This window comes from Rhipicephalus sanguineus, chromosome 8 (assembly GCF_013339695.2).
Source record: "Rhipicephalus sanguineus isolate Rsan-2018 chromosome 8, BIME_Rsan_1.4, whole genome shotgun sequence".
Lineage (NCBI taxonomy): Eukaryota > Metazoa > Arthropoda > Arachnida > Ixodida > Ixodidae > Rhipicephalus > Rhipicephalus sanguineus.
Window position 1 is genome coordinate 76,841,574 of NC_051183.1, and position 13,395 is coordinate 76,854,968.

A 13,395-nucleotide genomic window follows, 5' to 3' on the forward strand; every position below is an offset into this window, starting at 1 on the left:
AAACAGCAGTTGCGAATGTTCACATTTTCTACCTGTTTCTCAATTAAAACAAATGTTAAACATACAAAACACAAAGCTCATTTTTATTTATTAAGGGCATTACACATTGCTTTAAACAACCAATATAGAGTGTAAATTTGCTACGAAACTAACGCATATGTATGAGCGCCTATATCAGCAATACGTCGGCCATTTGAAGCGAAGATTGCGGCGATCATGTCAATTTGTGGCCGCTGAAATCTGAAGCGTTTGACTCAATGACGGTAAGTTTATGCAGATTTTGCGACGCATGCCTAGAGTAGAGATACGTCAGATAATTATCGCACACCTAGAAGCATCACGAGGGTGTTTCCTCTAAAGAAAATCTGAGCAATCTTGGGGCACGCCTGTCACGATTGGGCTGCGCACAAAACCGAAACTGCAGTTTGCGTTGAACTTGGAAGTGCCACGAAGTTTCAGCGCATCGTTTGCTGCCCGAAGCGCGCCGTTGCTGAACGTTAGATTGAAGAAATACAGTGTGAAGTTGTGAAATGCATTTCGCATAGCGCGGGGTATATATTTGTAGCGATTAAACGTGCTAGCACGCCTGCAGGTATGATCGGATCGGAGGTTACCTCAAGCGTCATGCCGCGAGGTGTCAAATTTGATGGATGAAGGCTCACTCTTGTGTCACATTGGGCGTCTTCGGCATCGTTACGAAACCTTGCTCGAAACCTGTCTCTAAGTTCTTCAGCGCGCTGGGTCATTCACTTTCGCGCTGCCATTGGAAATACGACCGCAGGCTCCAATGCAAGGGTAGAAGCTTGCAGTAAAAACTTTGGACTTCGGTACGGCAGCTTGTGGATGTAAGTGACTTGTTAATTAGTCTTCAAACTTGCAAACGGTGACGTCCAAGTTTAAATTTTGCAGTGCGATCAGTGTTTTGCACCCTTGTTTCAAGCGTGCATGGGTCAATCGGACTTTGTGGCACTTGCCGCTGAGCGGTCATTTAATGCTAGCGCGTTTCATTTCGATCCTGATCGCGCTGATAGTCTCAGTCGAAATTTTCGATCGCGATCGAGCTAGGCAGCTGCCGTCGGGACAACCTGGATAATTAGACTAGGCTAGCAATAGCAAAACGAAAATATTTCTGAGGAAATAATTATTATAAATACATCACATTTCGCATTATTTTTCCTTGATAACGTCGTACGTGAAATTTGAAGTCCACGCCTTGCAGTTGCTTGAACAGTTCGCAAATTTTAAAGTCCATTCCACCTTCCAAGTATAAGAAATTTCGCCTTTCTTAACGAATATACTGCTGTATGCTTAGCTTTTGTATCTAGCACGTTTGACAACGAAAGCTTTGTTTTTTGTTTTTGGAAAGTTCCGTGGATGTCTGATGTATGACAGATGAACCATAGATCAACATTTCAATGAACATTCGAAAGGGATCACGCTGACAGAGCCTAATTATTTCAAATGGGTTTCAAAATTTTGACGTGAATCAAACCTTGTATGATGTGGCATTAGTGTGCGAAGCAGTGTTGTCTTCATTCTTGTGAGTGCATTAATTGCAAGCCCCTTTGTAATTAAGATATATTTTCTTATTTCCTAAATGGACATAACACTTGGACTGCTCAGTTGGTTGATGATGGTGAGAGGACACACTACCCAGCAATTGCCTACGTTGTCTAACCCGAGGAGGTCCTTAAAAAAATTCACGAGGGGTAGCTCCTGCATATTCCTACCATCACAGGAGTGCCTGCCTCTGCTTTAAAATTTAAAATGTGTCAAACGAGTGAGATACTAATCACAGTTCAACTTCCCTTGCTCTCTTAATATGACATCTAAATCTATTATAAAATAAAAGCTGGTTGTTCTCGGGCTAAATTATTATGATTGGCTGACTTGCAATATCATTAACGTCCACACAATTTGATAAGACGTTCATGTATTGGCTTAGACCGGTGACACAAATCGATAAATAATGGTATCTATGTGGCTGGATTGACCATGTTAACTTAGAGTGGGCACTGATTGAAAGCATCACATAAAGAACTCAGGCAGACATGGGTCTGTCCGAGAGCGTGTAAGCTCTTCGTGTGATACTTTCAGTCAGTGTTCACTCAAAGTCGACATGAACCAACTGTCCTCATTCATCGCTTTACTGACCACATTAAAGGGGTACTGACACGAATTCACGAAGGCGAGTTTACTCATGCCATACGAATCTCCTGTATACAGAGACGGTTCTGCACACGTGTGAAGCTCAGTAAATGCCGATAAGATATTTTATTTTGACATGAAAGTCGATTTTCACATGGCACACCTACTGACATCAACACTATTGTGACATCAGACTACAATGTCAATTTTGGTGACTTCATGCACTAGCATGACTAGTTGTGATGACGTAAGGTACCAAAACGCTCAAAATAGCTGCTTGTGCTTCACCAAAAAGATTCAAAATGGTGGCTTAAGCATCACCAATGGAGCCGTAAAGCGGAGCGGCAGTGGAGACATCATGACATCTTGTGTGAGCACGTGACGAGAAGCTCATACCATGTTGTGATCTCAGGGTACAGTAGGAACTTAAACAAGCTTTTAAAAATATACTGTAATTAGATTTTCATGGTGAACTCATGTTCACCAGTACATTTGCTAGGCCCCTGGGGGCTTGGCCTTTCATTTGGTGCAAAAAATTGGTTTCATTTGGTGCAGCTTCTGCACCCCGTATGCGACGATTCAATCCCCTAAATATTATGCCCTTTAGAGCTGGTCTTGATTGTTTTAGGTTTTCGTTTTTTCCGCGAACCGTGGATCTCTGGAATGAGCTTGATGGGTCTCTGCGTAGACTCGATGCTCAGCAATTTGAAAAAGAGTTGCGAAATTATGTATATTGTTAAATTGTATTTTCTCATTGTGTTGAACATCTGTATACACTCCTGCTATGTCTCAATAACTGAGACAGCAGTATTTGTAAATAAAATAAAAAAAGAACTGAAAATTTTCGTGTTGGTATCCCTTTAAAGCAGTTGTGAGCAAGATGAAAACACATCCGGTTTTCCGCAGTACGGTGACATTAGTTGATTCCTCTGGTCAGATGGCAGATTCTGGCTTCACTTTTATGTCGTCATCTCTGCTGAATAATTTTTTGTAAACCTTGTCGATACCACCACACGTCTCACCCCACGTTCTTTCTTTACAGGGTCTTATGACTGGCACGAAGTCATGATGAAAAACCCGAACCCGTCTAAAAAGACCTGCTTTGCGGGTTCGGCGGCCTGTTACGTCCTGACGGCCGTTGCGCTCGTCGGGTGCGCCTTGCTGCTGCTCGCGCCTTTCGAGAGGCGGAAACTGGAGACCGAGTTCGTTCCGCGGTTTCTAGAATCGTCGCCCAGCGTAGTCGTGCCATCGAGCAGCCCGTTGGCGGAGCCGAGGATCGACTCTTGTTCCTACTACACATGCTTCGATGTGTACAGGTGTGGCCACAGGCACGACCAGGTCACGGTGTACGTCTACCCGATATTCAAGTGAGTATTAAGATAAGGACAAGACAAGGTGATGTAGGAGGGACAGTAACACAGGTGGAATGATGCAAGTGGGTTAGCTACTAAATCGACTACGCGACTTTGACGACGAAGCTATAGAAGGTTCAAATGAATCGTACAAAACACTTCTCCTTTCACACAACATTGAGTTTTTATGACTACAGCTGCGGTAAATATTGTCAATTCCTTGTTGCTGAGTGATATTCACATTTTAGTTGTCGTTTGAGGCAAAACGTTTTTGATTGTGTTCTATCGCTTTTTTTTTTACTTTTTCCTCTATACATGTTGTTTTGTTTTCGCGACTGTTCAATTGAATCCGTATGTACGGTATATTTTATATGCTTTGTGTGCTACGTGTGGCCTGTGCGCCGAATTGTTACAGGAGCAGAAGCCTTTGTCAGGCCACAGGGCCTTTATCTTCTGCTTCCTTTCTCGTTGTAAACGGGAGAAATAAAATTCAATTCAATTAACAATACACTGCGTTGGGCCACTTGGTGTACAATTTCGTGAAACGACAAGACGTAAGGTTACAAAAGAGAAGACAAAAAAGGCGACGGAGAAAAACACCAACTCACAACTTTGTAGACTGTAAAGCAAGAAAGGCTAGAAAACCGAAAATAGCTGAAGCGATGAAAAACTCTTCGAACACGAGTTGCCACTGGAGTTACTTTTTTGACTAGCGGTCTTGTCTTCTTCAGGCTTCCATCTTTGCCTGAACTTCTACCGAAAATAGCTGAGAAGTTCAAACTTCTTGATAGATACAAACAATCATCAGCGAGCCTCAAGCATCTGCAACAATTCAGAAGCTTTCCAGGAAGTTATCAAGGAGCACCTAACGCAAATATTAACTAATGCAAAGCTCACCGATTATTGTGACGAGACGTAGGAGCACTGCTTCATGGAATACAGAGTTTTCGATGAGAAAGTAATTGACATTGCCGCAGCAAAAGTACAGAACTAGCTGGCAAAGTATTCAGCAAGGTTTTATATCAAGAGTTGTTCCTGAAGAACATTAGAAAATTTTAAAAAAACCCGAAAAGCCATAATTCATATTTCCAGAACCATTTTGATTTTTGTGATACCACGAAAGTGTGAAATCTGTGTTATAATTTATTTTCCTTCTTTCCACAGCCATATTCACGTAAGCATAAACATTCTCTACCTTTCTTTCTTGCTTTTCCTTAAATTTGAAAAAAAAACTAATAAAAACGGTGTTTTTAGCCCTTTCCCTACCATGAAAAAAGAAGAAAATTGTACCAAATTCACCGAAAAAAATTTTTTTCACTCAATTTGTAGAGCTTCTTTTCTGAATAAAACGGCACTATTATTTCTGTTCAGCGGGGTTCTCTTATTTTTCTAATTGCGTCAAAGATAGCTTGAAGGTGGCTTCGCTGCATGGCAATACTATGCAAGGTAGCAATACAATCAAAGCCGAGACACACATGGCACAACATGGACAAGTGTGGCCATCTAGTATCAAGAAACGCAACTATGATGAGTGTAGTTGTTATTGGCTCCATGTGTGACCAATTTTTGTTGATGACGAATATAGTCGTTATCGGTCATTTCGGTACAAATCTCATGACTATATTCGTCGACAGGAGGGAAAGGGTTAAAAACACCCTTTTGAAATAATAAGGTTGTATAAATTTAAGAGTGCTTCTGGTAATATTTTTCTGTACGTTTCACTTCAAAACAACATATAGATTGATGCTGTGGCTGCCATTTTTCTTTTTTCTTGCTTTCTTGCAGCTATGTTGATGAGCACGGGAAAGAACTGTCCCACCAGGCTTCCAGAGAGTTCATGGAGCTCTTGGAAGCTGTCCAGCAGTCCAGGTTCTACACCCCAGACCCTTCCAAGGCTTGCCTACTCATTCCGTCTCTGGACACGCTAAATCAAGAGGGCCTCAACCTGAATGCCATATCGCAAATACTCAACTCTCTGCCATAGTAAAGTTGTATTTTGTTTCGTTGACTAGCAGTTTGATGATGACCATGATGATGTGTTTTTAAACGCGAGACCAATTCTTTGGCCACTGCTACCATGTTATGTCGAACCTCGATACTGAGACTACACAATGCCATGCTTAAGTTTGTCCGTCTTTCTTCGACACCACGGCCGCATAAAGATAAATGAGAAAAATCAAGCCTCCCATTAGAAGTTGAACATTACTGTATTTTGTGTATAACCTGCACAAGAATACAGAAGATTTTGAGTTAGTCGGGGTGCGTGTTATATCTGAATTTGGGTGTGCAAGGCGGCTTCACGGCAATGCAAGGAAGGTGGCACTTATGGCGACAACTTAAACTGACAATAGGTGAGGATAGGGATGTGACACTGGTGACTGAAATCCAGTGAAACTAAAGTTTTTGTAATCTTCGAGCATGGCAATGGGGCCATTTATGCCAAGGTGTAACATTAATATGCACAGTTGAAGAGCGGGTAACACTCAGGGATCTTTAAATTTTTACATATGTTGCAGTTGCGGTGTGGATTATGTGCAAGAGCATACGGTAATATGGTAACTGGCAGTGTACTAGGCGAGTATTTCTTCACAGTTCCTCAACAGATGAGAAGGAGGTGCAGATTGTACACAAGAGTAGAGTAGAAGAGTGCTGCCGCCATTGCTCTGTAGCGATATCAACACACATGCACAACACGCACATGTAGGGTTAAAAGTAGGAGTGTGCGAATATTCGAAATTTCGAATATTTTTCGAATAGTGTTTGCTATTCGATTCGATTCGCACTGGAATTTTACTATTCGAACTTCCCAAAAACAAATACAGTCACCGTCCGATTGAAAGTGACCCCTTCAGATTTTCAATATGCTTCACCTCATTACACTCTTGTATTGCGGGAAAGCTGCCTTTCAAGCTCCGTTACGGTCGAACTTGGCCAAGAGACAGTCAACGTCCAATTAAAAGTGATCCCTAGATTTTTAATATGCTTCACCTCATCATACCCCGGTATTGCGGCAAAACTGCCTTTCAAGCTGCGCTACGGTCGCAAATGTATAAACTCAAGAAAACGCTGGTTTCAACATGGAGATGAAAGATGTGGCAGAGATGGGGGCTCAATTAATGCTGTTTTGGACCTGAAATTTGGGCAGGAAGTCCGAAAAATCGGAAGCCAAAGCTTTTTAGTAGAGCTGTGCGAATAGCAAAATTTTGGGTGCGAAGCGAATTCGAATAATAAAGATTGAGTGCGAATCGAATAATTTCGAATATTCGAATATTTCTCGAACATTTTTCGAATAATTCGAAGTGAAATTACATAAAAAGTTGCAGAGAATCCCTAAGTATGTTCTTGTGAGATGGCAACATGAAAGTGTTTCTTTTCGCGAGGTTGATGAAGCGCTGGTGGGGTCATATTTCATAGTTGTATTTGTTATCAAGAGTGAGGCAATGTAGAGGCCGAATTGTATTTATGTACATGATTTGGTGCAACCAAAGTGTTGCCGACAACACTTTACACGTGATAGGCAGAGATGCCATTTCCTCAGCCTCTCCTTCTCTTTCAACTTCTGTGGAAGGCCAACTGATGTGGCAGACAGGGGTGTGCTCCCTTCAAGTCCGGAGTTCCAAATCTGCCTCGTAGACGTCGATGTATAAGAACATCTGAAATTTTGGATGCTAAAAAGCTTCGGCGTCCGATTTTTCAGACTTCCTGCCCAAATTTCAGGTCCAAAACAGCATTAATGGAGCCCCCAACTCTGCCACATCTTTCATCTCCATATTGGAACCAGCGTTTTGCGACCGTAGCGGAGCTTGAAAGGCAGCTTTGCCGCAATACGAGAATGTAATGAGGTGAAGCATATTTACAATCTGAAGGGGTCACTTTCAACCGGACGTTGACTGCATTTGTCTTTGGGAAGTTCGAATAGTTCGAATAGTAAAATTTCAGTGCGAATCGAATTGAATAGCAAACACTATTCGAAAAATATTCGAAATTTCGAATATTCGCGCACCCCTACTTTTTAGCATCCGAAATTTCTCATGTTCGTATATATCGACGTCTACGAGGCAGATTTGGAACTCCGGACTTGAAGGGAGCACACCCTTGTCCGCCACATCAGTTGGGCTTCCACAGAAGTTGAAAGAGGAAGAGAGGCTGAGGAAATGGCATCTTTGCCTATCACGTGTAAAGTGTTGTCGGCAACACTTTGGTTGCACCAAATCATGTACATAAATACAATTCGGCCTCTACATTGCCTCATTCTTGATAGCGAAAAGAAACGCTTTCATGTTGCTGTCTCATAAGAATATGCTTAAGAATCCTCTCTTAACTTTTTTTTCTGCAATTTCGCTTCGAAGTATTAGAAAAATATTCTAGAAATATTCAAGAAATATTCGAAAAATATTCTATTCGCACTCACACTTCAATATTCGAATTCGCTTCGCACTCAAAATTTTGCTATTCGCACAGCTCTAGTTAAAAGGTATTTTCAAATAAAAATCGTGGGTTTGGTCTCGTGGGCTTGCACTGACTGGCCTTGTTTCGAAGAAGGAGTAGGGGGGGGGGGGCAATCTGCAAAAATGTTCATGTGCTTGGATGATTTAGGTGCACGTTAACTGGGTTACGGAATGGAGAATGTTTGTCAGGACCTGCACAGTGTGTGATTCTGCTGTCTCGTTCAGCTGGGACAATGGCACCAACCACCTGCTCTTCAACATGCTTCCCGGAGTGTTGCCGAGCTACGAGACATCACTCGAGGTCAACACTGGTCAGGCCATGGTGGCGGGTGGCGGCTTCGATTCGTGGACCTTCCGCAGGTCACACGACATCAGCATTCCGGTCTTCAATCCAGCCAGATACGAACTCGGCCCGTCGGTCGCGAGAAGGTACGAAGCACTTTTGACGTGGACTTTGGATGTCAAAACTGAAGAGCATTTGCATATTTACCCGTGTGATGCCCGCACTTTTTGTCTCGATCGTTATGGTGCTAGCAGTTGGTAAACGCTAGGGATGTGCGAATGGTAAATTTAGGTTCGAAAAAAACTCGAAGTAAATAGTGAATTGGTCAAATAAATAAAATTCGAATCCAATAGATTGAATAGTATATATCACATATAATAAAGAAAAATGAACATATTTGTCATGAACCAAGTAACCTGCACAATATTCTTTGAAGTTAGAGCAAGGCATGTGCAAATGTCATTCTTTTTTGTTTGAAGCGAAGGGGAAGCAACCTTGAATAGTAGCAGGATATGAATTTCAGTAGGATGCAAGTGATAACAGGTAAAATGTGTTACATTTTAAAAATTACTATACTTAGAGCATATAAGCCCATATGACAAAGTGTAAACTTAAAGAATGATTAATCGATGTAAGGGTAATATGTGTTCATTTAACCTTGAAGTGGGGCTTCGGGTCAGTGAGGATTTTTTGTGGATAGGGGTTTTCACGGCATAGCACTCCTACGCTACAGTGAAACCACCTTTACAGGGGGGAGGTTACATGCGGCGTAATATGCACCCATTCGGTCATTTTGAATACTTCGAAAGTTTGAATAATTAAAATTCGCATCGAATCGAATTCGAATATTCAATGTGTTCGAATATTTGCACATGCCTAGTAAAAGCTGTCTGCGATGGTGTGATGCTTCAGGAACGTGGGAGAGGGTGAGAGAAACGGTGGTGGTGCAGAAGCACTGTTTTGCGTTGGCTCTTCCGCCGCAAGCCATGAGCATCTGTACGCTGCAATCTTTTGAAGCGGTCCTGAACCACCTCTTGGGCTTGGTGAAAGAACTCATTCTACGAACAGCAAACACTGCTGTGAACGGTTCAGCCAAATTGCGGCACGTGGAGTTTACAACTAGAGCGTGACGTTGCCACTTTCTCAAATGCCCTCTCTTCATACAGAGAGCCCCGTCCTCACTCACGTCGGTGGGCAGGGCACCAGCCGTAGTAGCAGATTGCTACTATTGGCCGGCCGTGTGTCGTCAAACAGCAGATTGCTGCTATTGGCTGAAAGCTGCCGGAAATCGGAAGCGGCATTTGAATCAGATGTGCTCTTTGCCACGGGGTGTTGCCACATGCTGGTGCCGGACTCTGTAGTGTGCTGAAATTACACAGTAGCCTCACTAGTGCACACAGGAATCACAAAGGGAGAGAGTGATTGCATTTCATGACGTGCGCTGATGCGTCTTCTTTCCGCCGTGCCATTCCTCCTAGTGTAGCTTCCAGCGTGCTCGTCAGGATGAGGGAGGTGAGAAAAATGCTTAAAAGCATGCGACAAATCCTTGCAGCACCCCTCATTTTTGATGGATTTGAGAAATTTCTGTGGTAATAAATCAGTGAAGCAATAAACTCCACTACCGTAGTCATTCGATGATTACTTGGAAAAGTGGTTCAAGGACCCCTTAAGAGTATACAGCTTGTTGTGCACACCTGCTGACTGGAGGATTAAAAAAAAAGAAAGAAAACCGTTCTGGCCTGTTGCGATTTCACGACATGCCGAATCCGAACTTGCGAATCAAAACGGGATGCCTGGTAGAGGGAAATGTTAATTTTTAAGTCACACGTACCCATCTGGCAATAACCTGTCATTGTACTACCATGTCTGAGCTACGACACAGTTTTCAACATTTTTCGTCCATCGTTTCCCCATCTTCGCAAATAGGTCCCGACCGGCCGTGGTTGCTGATATCAGCTCAGCCAGGCATTCACTTCGAGTTTCGCTCTGTGGTGGCTTCTTTGGCCAAGGTGCACCACGGCGTGCTGAACCTCACGAGCTGTAGCCGTGCTTATGACAGCAGGTTACGTTGTCATGGCGACAGGCACTACAAGTACCCGGACATCCTAACGGTGAGTCCCTCTGCTCGGTGTCCTGCCCCGCAAAGTCATGGATCAGGTCAGTCTGTCCTGTGCTGCTGTTTCACTCTGAAGGCAGTTTGCACTCTTTGGGGAGTGTTCTTGTCCTGTAGCAATAATCGTCATCTGGCTTGCTTGCATTTCCTCTCTTGAAAGCTCGGTGCTCGTCACCTCACAGTCAAGAATGATATGTCATGCTGATAGGCATGCACGTTCATGACCTGAAAGTACTGGCCGTGTGGTTTTGAAGCAAGGAAAAGCGCGCAAGATAGAAGACTAGTACTGTTGTGGGACAAAACACACCCTTTCGTTTTATAGTGTACCAGTTTGCACCCTTTGGGGAGTATATTTTGTTTCACCCCAGTAATTGTCATATGGCTTGCTCGAGTTTCCTTTCTTGAAAACTCTGCACTTGGCACTTTTCTATCAAGAATGCTATGGAACGTTGATAATGTGCACACAGCTTGTGACCTGAAAGTACTCGGCATGCAGTTTTGAAGCAAGGAAAAGCATGCAAGATAGACGACTAGTATTGTGGGTCCGAAAACACCCAAAGTACACACTTTTCTTTTAGAGTAACAGTTTCCATCCTTTGGGGAGTCTTTTGTTTTGCAGCAATTATCTTCATCTGGCTTGCTTGAGTTTCCTTCGTCGAAAACTCTGCACTTGCCACTTTCCTATCAAGAGTGCCACAGCGATCGTGACCTGAAAGTACTGTGCAAGCAGTGTTAAAGTGAGGAAAAGTGTATACGATAGATGATGATTGTTTCGGGACAAAAAGACTTCAGAAAGGTTGTTTGCACAGTAATCCAAGCGTTTACAGAAATGCACAGGATGTTGCTGCATGAGGCAAACGGTGTGTTGTAAAAGAAAAGCGTTCGTAGTTCTGTTGCTGCGAGAAGAGCCGAAGAACGATTCTCGATTTTCCAATCGCAGGAGGGCAAGTTCTGCCTGGTCGTTCGGGCAGCTAGGCTCGGCCAGATGGCGCTGTCCGACACGCTCTCGGCCGGCTGCATTCCCGTGGTAGTCGCGGATGAGTATGTGCTGCCCTTCTCAGAGGTGCTTGACTGGAAAAGGCAAGTTTCGTTGGTTGCTTGACGAACAAAAGATTTGCGCTGAACTTCCTGAAGTAGAAACAGTCCTGTGTGCAAAGCATTAGCTGCTCATGCCATGCTCGGGCAACAGTTGCCAACGTTAAACCAGCAAGTAGCCAACACACGAGGAGGACAGTGTGAAAAGACGAAAGACAAAAAGAAAGAAACAGTGGCTGACCTCCGTGATTTTGTGTTCCCCGTATGAGCATGTACCGACTAGCCCAAGCCATCATGGTGTTGCAGTTTAGCCAGCATTAAGCTTCAGCTAGCCTTCTTTAGCCAGCGTTAGCCAAAATTAGGTGTTGCTGGTATTATACGTCCAAGTGTTCCTCACTTCAAGTTTGTAAGTAAGCAATCATGTAGTTTATATATTGTCTTCATAATAGTTATATATGATAGTACTTCACTAGCGGGGTTCTGAGCTTCAGCCTTGAAAATGGCATTGTTTGAATGCACAGCATCAATGACACACAGTGATACATAAATGCACATTACAAGCACTGTGGTGTAGATTTGCGTTTCTTTGCGTCATTGTTTCAGTTTTGCTGTGTGTTTAGATGCGTAAACCAACTTACCCAAGTCAAACGCTTACTGAATGTAGCGCTTTTTAGATGAACAAAATCGCTTCTGATACCCCAATTAAGTCCCCATAGAATGCTTTGTGTTAAAGATCTTGTTCACCTCTTGCAGAGCTTCCATACGGATTCGCGAAGACGAACTAGAAGACGTCGTCGGCATCCTGAAGGGATTCTCGGAGGGCCGGGTGTCGGAGATGAGGTCCCAGGTGCTGCTGATATGGGAGCGCTACTTCAGCAGCATGGAACGGATCGCCATGACAACGCTGGAGATCATCAATGATCGCCTGTTCCCACACGTTGGGAAAAGTTATGAAGACTGGAACGACTTGCCGCCTGGGGTAAGACGTTCTTTCCTCTGCGTGGCTTCCACACTTTTGTTAAAGGGCCCCTCACCAGGCCACATAGCAAATTTTAGTTAGACGCTGGAAGTTGTGTGCTGAATGTAGAGCATTATGCCACAAGAATTTTTCAAATTGGTTCATTACAAGCTGAGAAAAACAATAATTTGTAGCGGCACGAAACCATGATGCGAGGAAATGAGCTTCAGACCCTTGCCACTCACCCCGTGTAGCCTTCGCAAGCCAAATTCCTTCCCTGCCCTCTTCGGCATCGGAGCTGGAGGATCACATCACGCATACGCGTGAACACGTCATGCGCATGCATGGTCACGTGCGCATGACGTGCCCGAGCCAGCCCGAGCACACAAGCGGCGTTGCACGGCCGCTACCTTCTTTTTTTACGTAGAGGCCGTGGGCATTGTGTCGGCGTTCTCTGTGGTGTATTGCTTGTTTCTGCGGTACGGGCATGAAAGTTGCGACATTTGCACGAAGTTGCACGAGACTAGTGGCATCAAGAGCCAGTGCTGCATGAACATTTAGGTAGACGCGGGAGAATAAATGAGCATAATGAGCACTCGAACGCACCAGAACATTACTTTCATTGTCAGGGCTGGCGTCTGCTTGATGCGCTAACCGCGGGGACACGGAACGCATGGAAAAGGGAGGCACATTAGCCCCGCATCTTGCTGCAATTCACGAAAAAAAATGAAAATACGCACACATTCCCTTTGCGTGTCTCATTATTTCTCTCCAGTTTTATCAGTCTATTCGAGCAACAAATTACACAAACCACACATGTCGTGTGAAATAATTATCGCAGTGTCACGTGCTACTGTTGGCGACGTCAGAGCACAGTCATCTACGTAGAGGACCGACGTCACAGCACTACGGTCTACGTAGGGCCATTCCACCGTGTATGTCATCCCCTCATTCTCTGGGCATGCACCCGCGAGAAGAAAGGCTTGCGAGAAGAAGATGGTGGCAGCTTGAAATTTGACCCATTTCCGCGGCACATAGCATTGCAAATTTTGGCAGAC

At 43.9% G+C, this 13,395-nt stretch overlaps 1 protein-coding gene across 1 annotated transcript in view; it reads left to right on the top strand.

Moving 5' to 3' along the window:
- Positions 1 to 173: 173 nt before the first annotated feature.
- The window catches only part of LOC119402119 (exostosin-2), a 31,529-nt gene continuing 18,307 nt past the window's right edge, over positions 174 to 13,395 (top strand). Inside the window, exons 1-8 of the mRNA XM_049418280.1 lie at positions 174 to 263; positions 3,191 to 3,515; positions 5,286 to 5,483; positions 8,174 to 8,377; positions 9,144 to 9,157; positions 10,158 to 10,342; positions 11,285 to 11,424; positions 12,133 to 12,358. Coding sequence (XP_049274237.1) covers positions 3,214 to 3,515; positions 5,286 to 5,483; positions 8,174 to 8,377; positions 9,144 to 9,157; positions 10,158 to 10,342; positions 11,285 to 11,424; positions 12,133 to 12,358 — 1,269 coding nt within the window. The 5' untranslated portion in view covers positions 174 to 263; positions 3,191 to 3,213. The remainder of the gene's footprint in view (positions 264 to 3,190; positions 3,516 to 5,285; positions 5,484 to 8,173; positions 8,378 to 9,143; positions 9,158 to 10,157; positions 10,343 to 11,284; positions 11,425 to 12,132; positions 12,359 to 13,395) is intronic.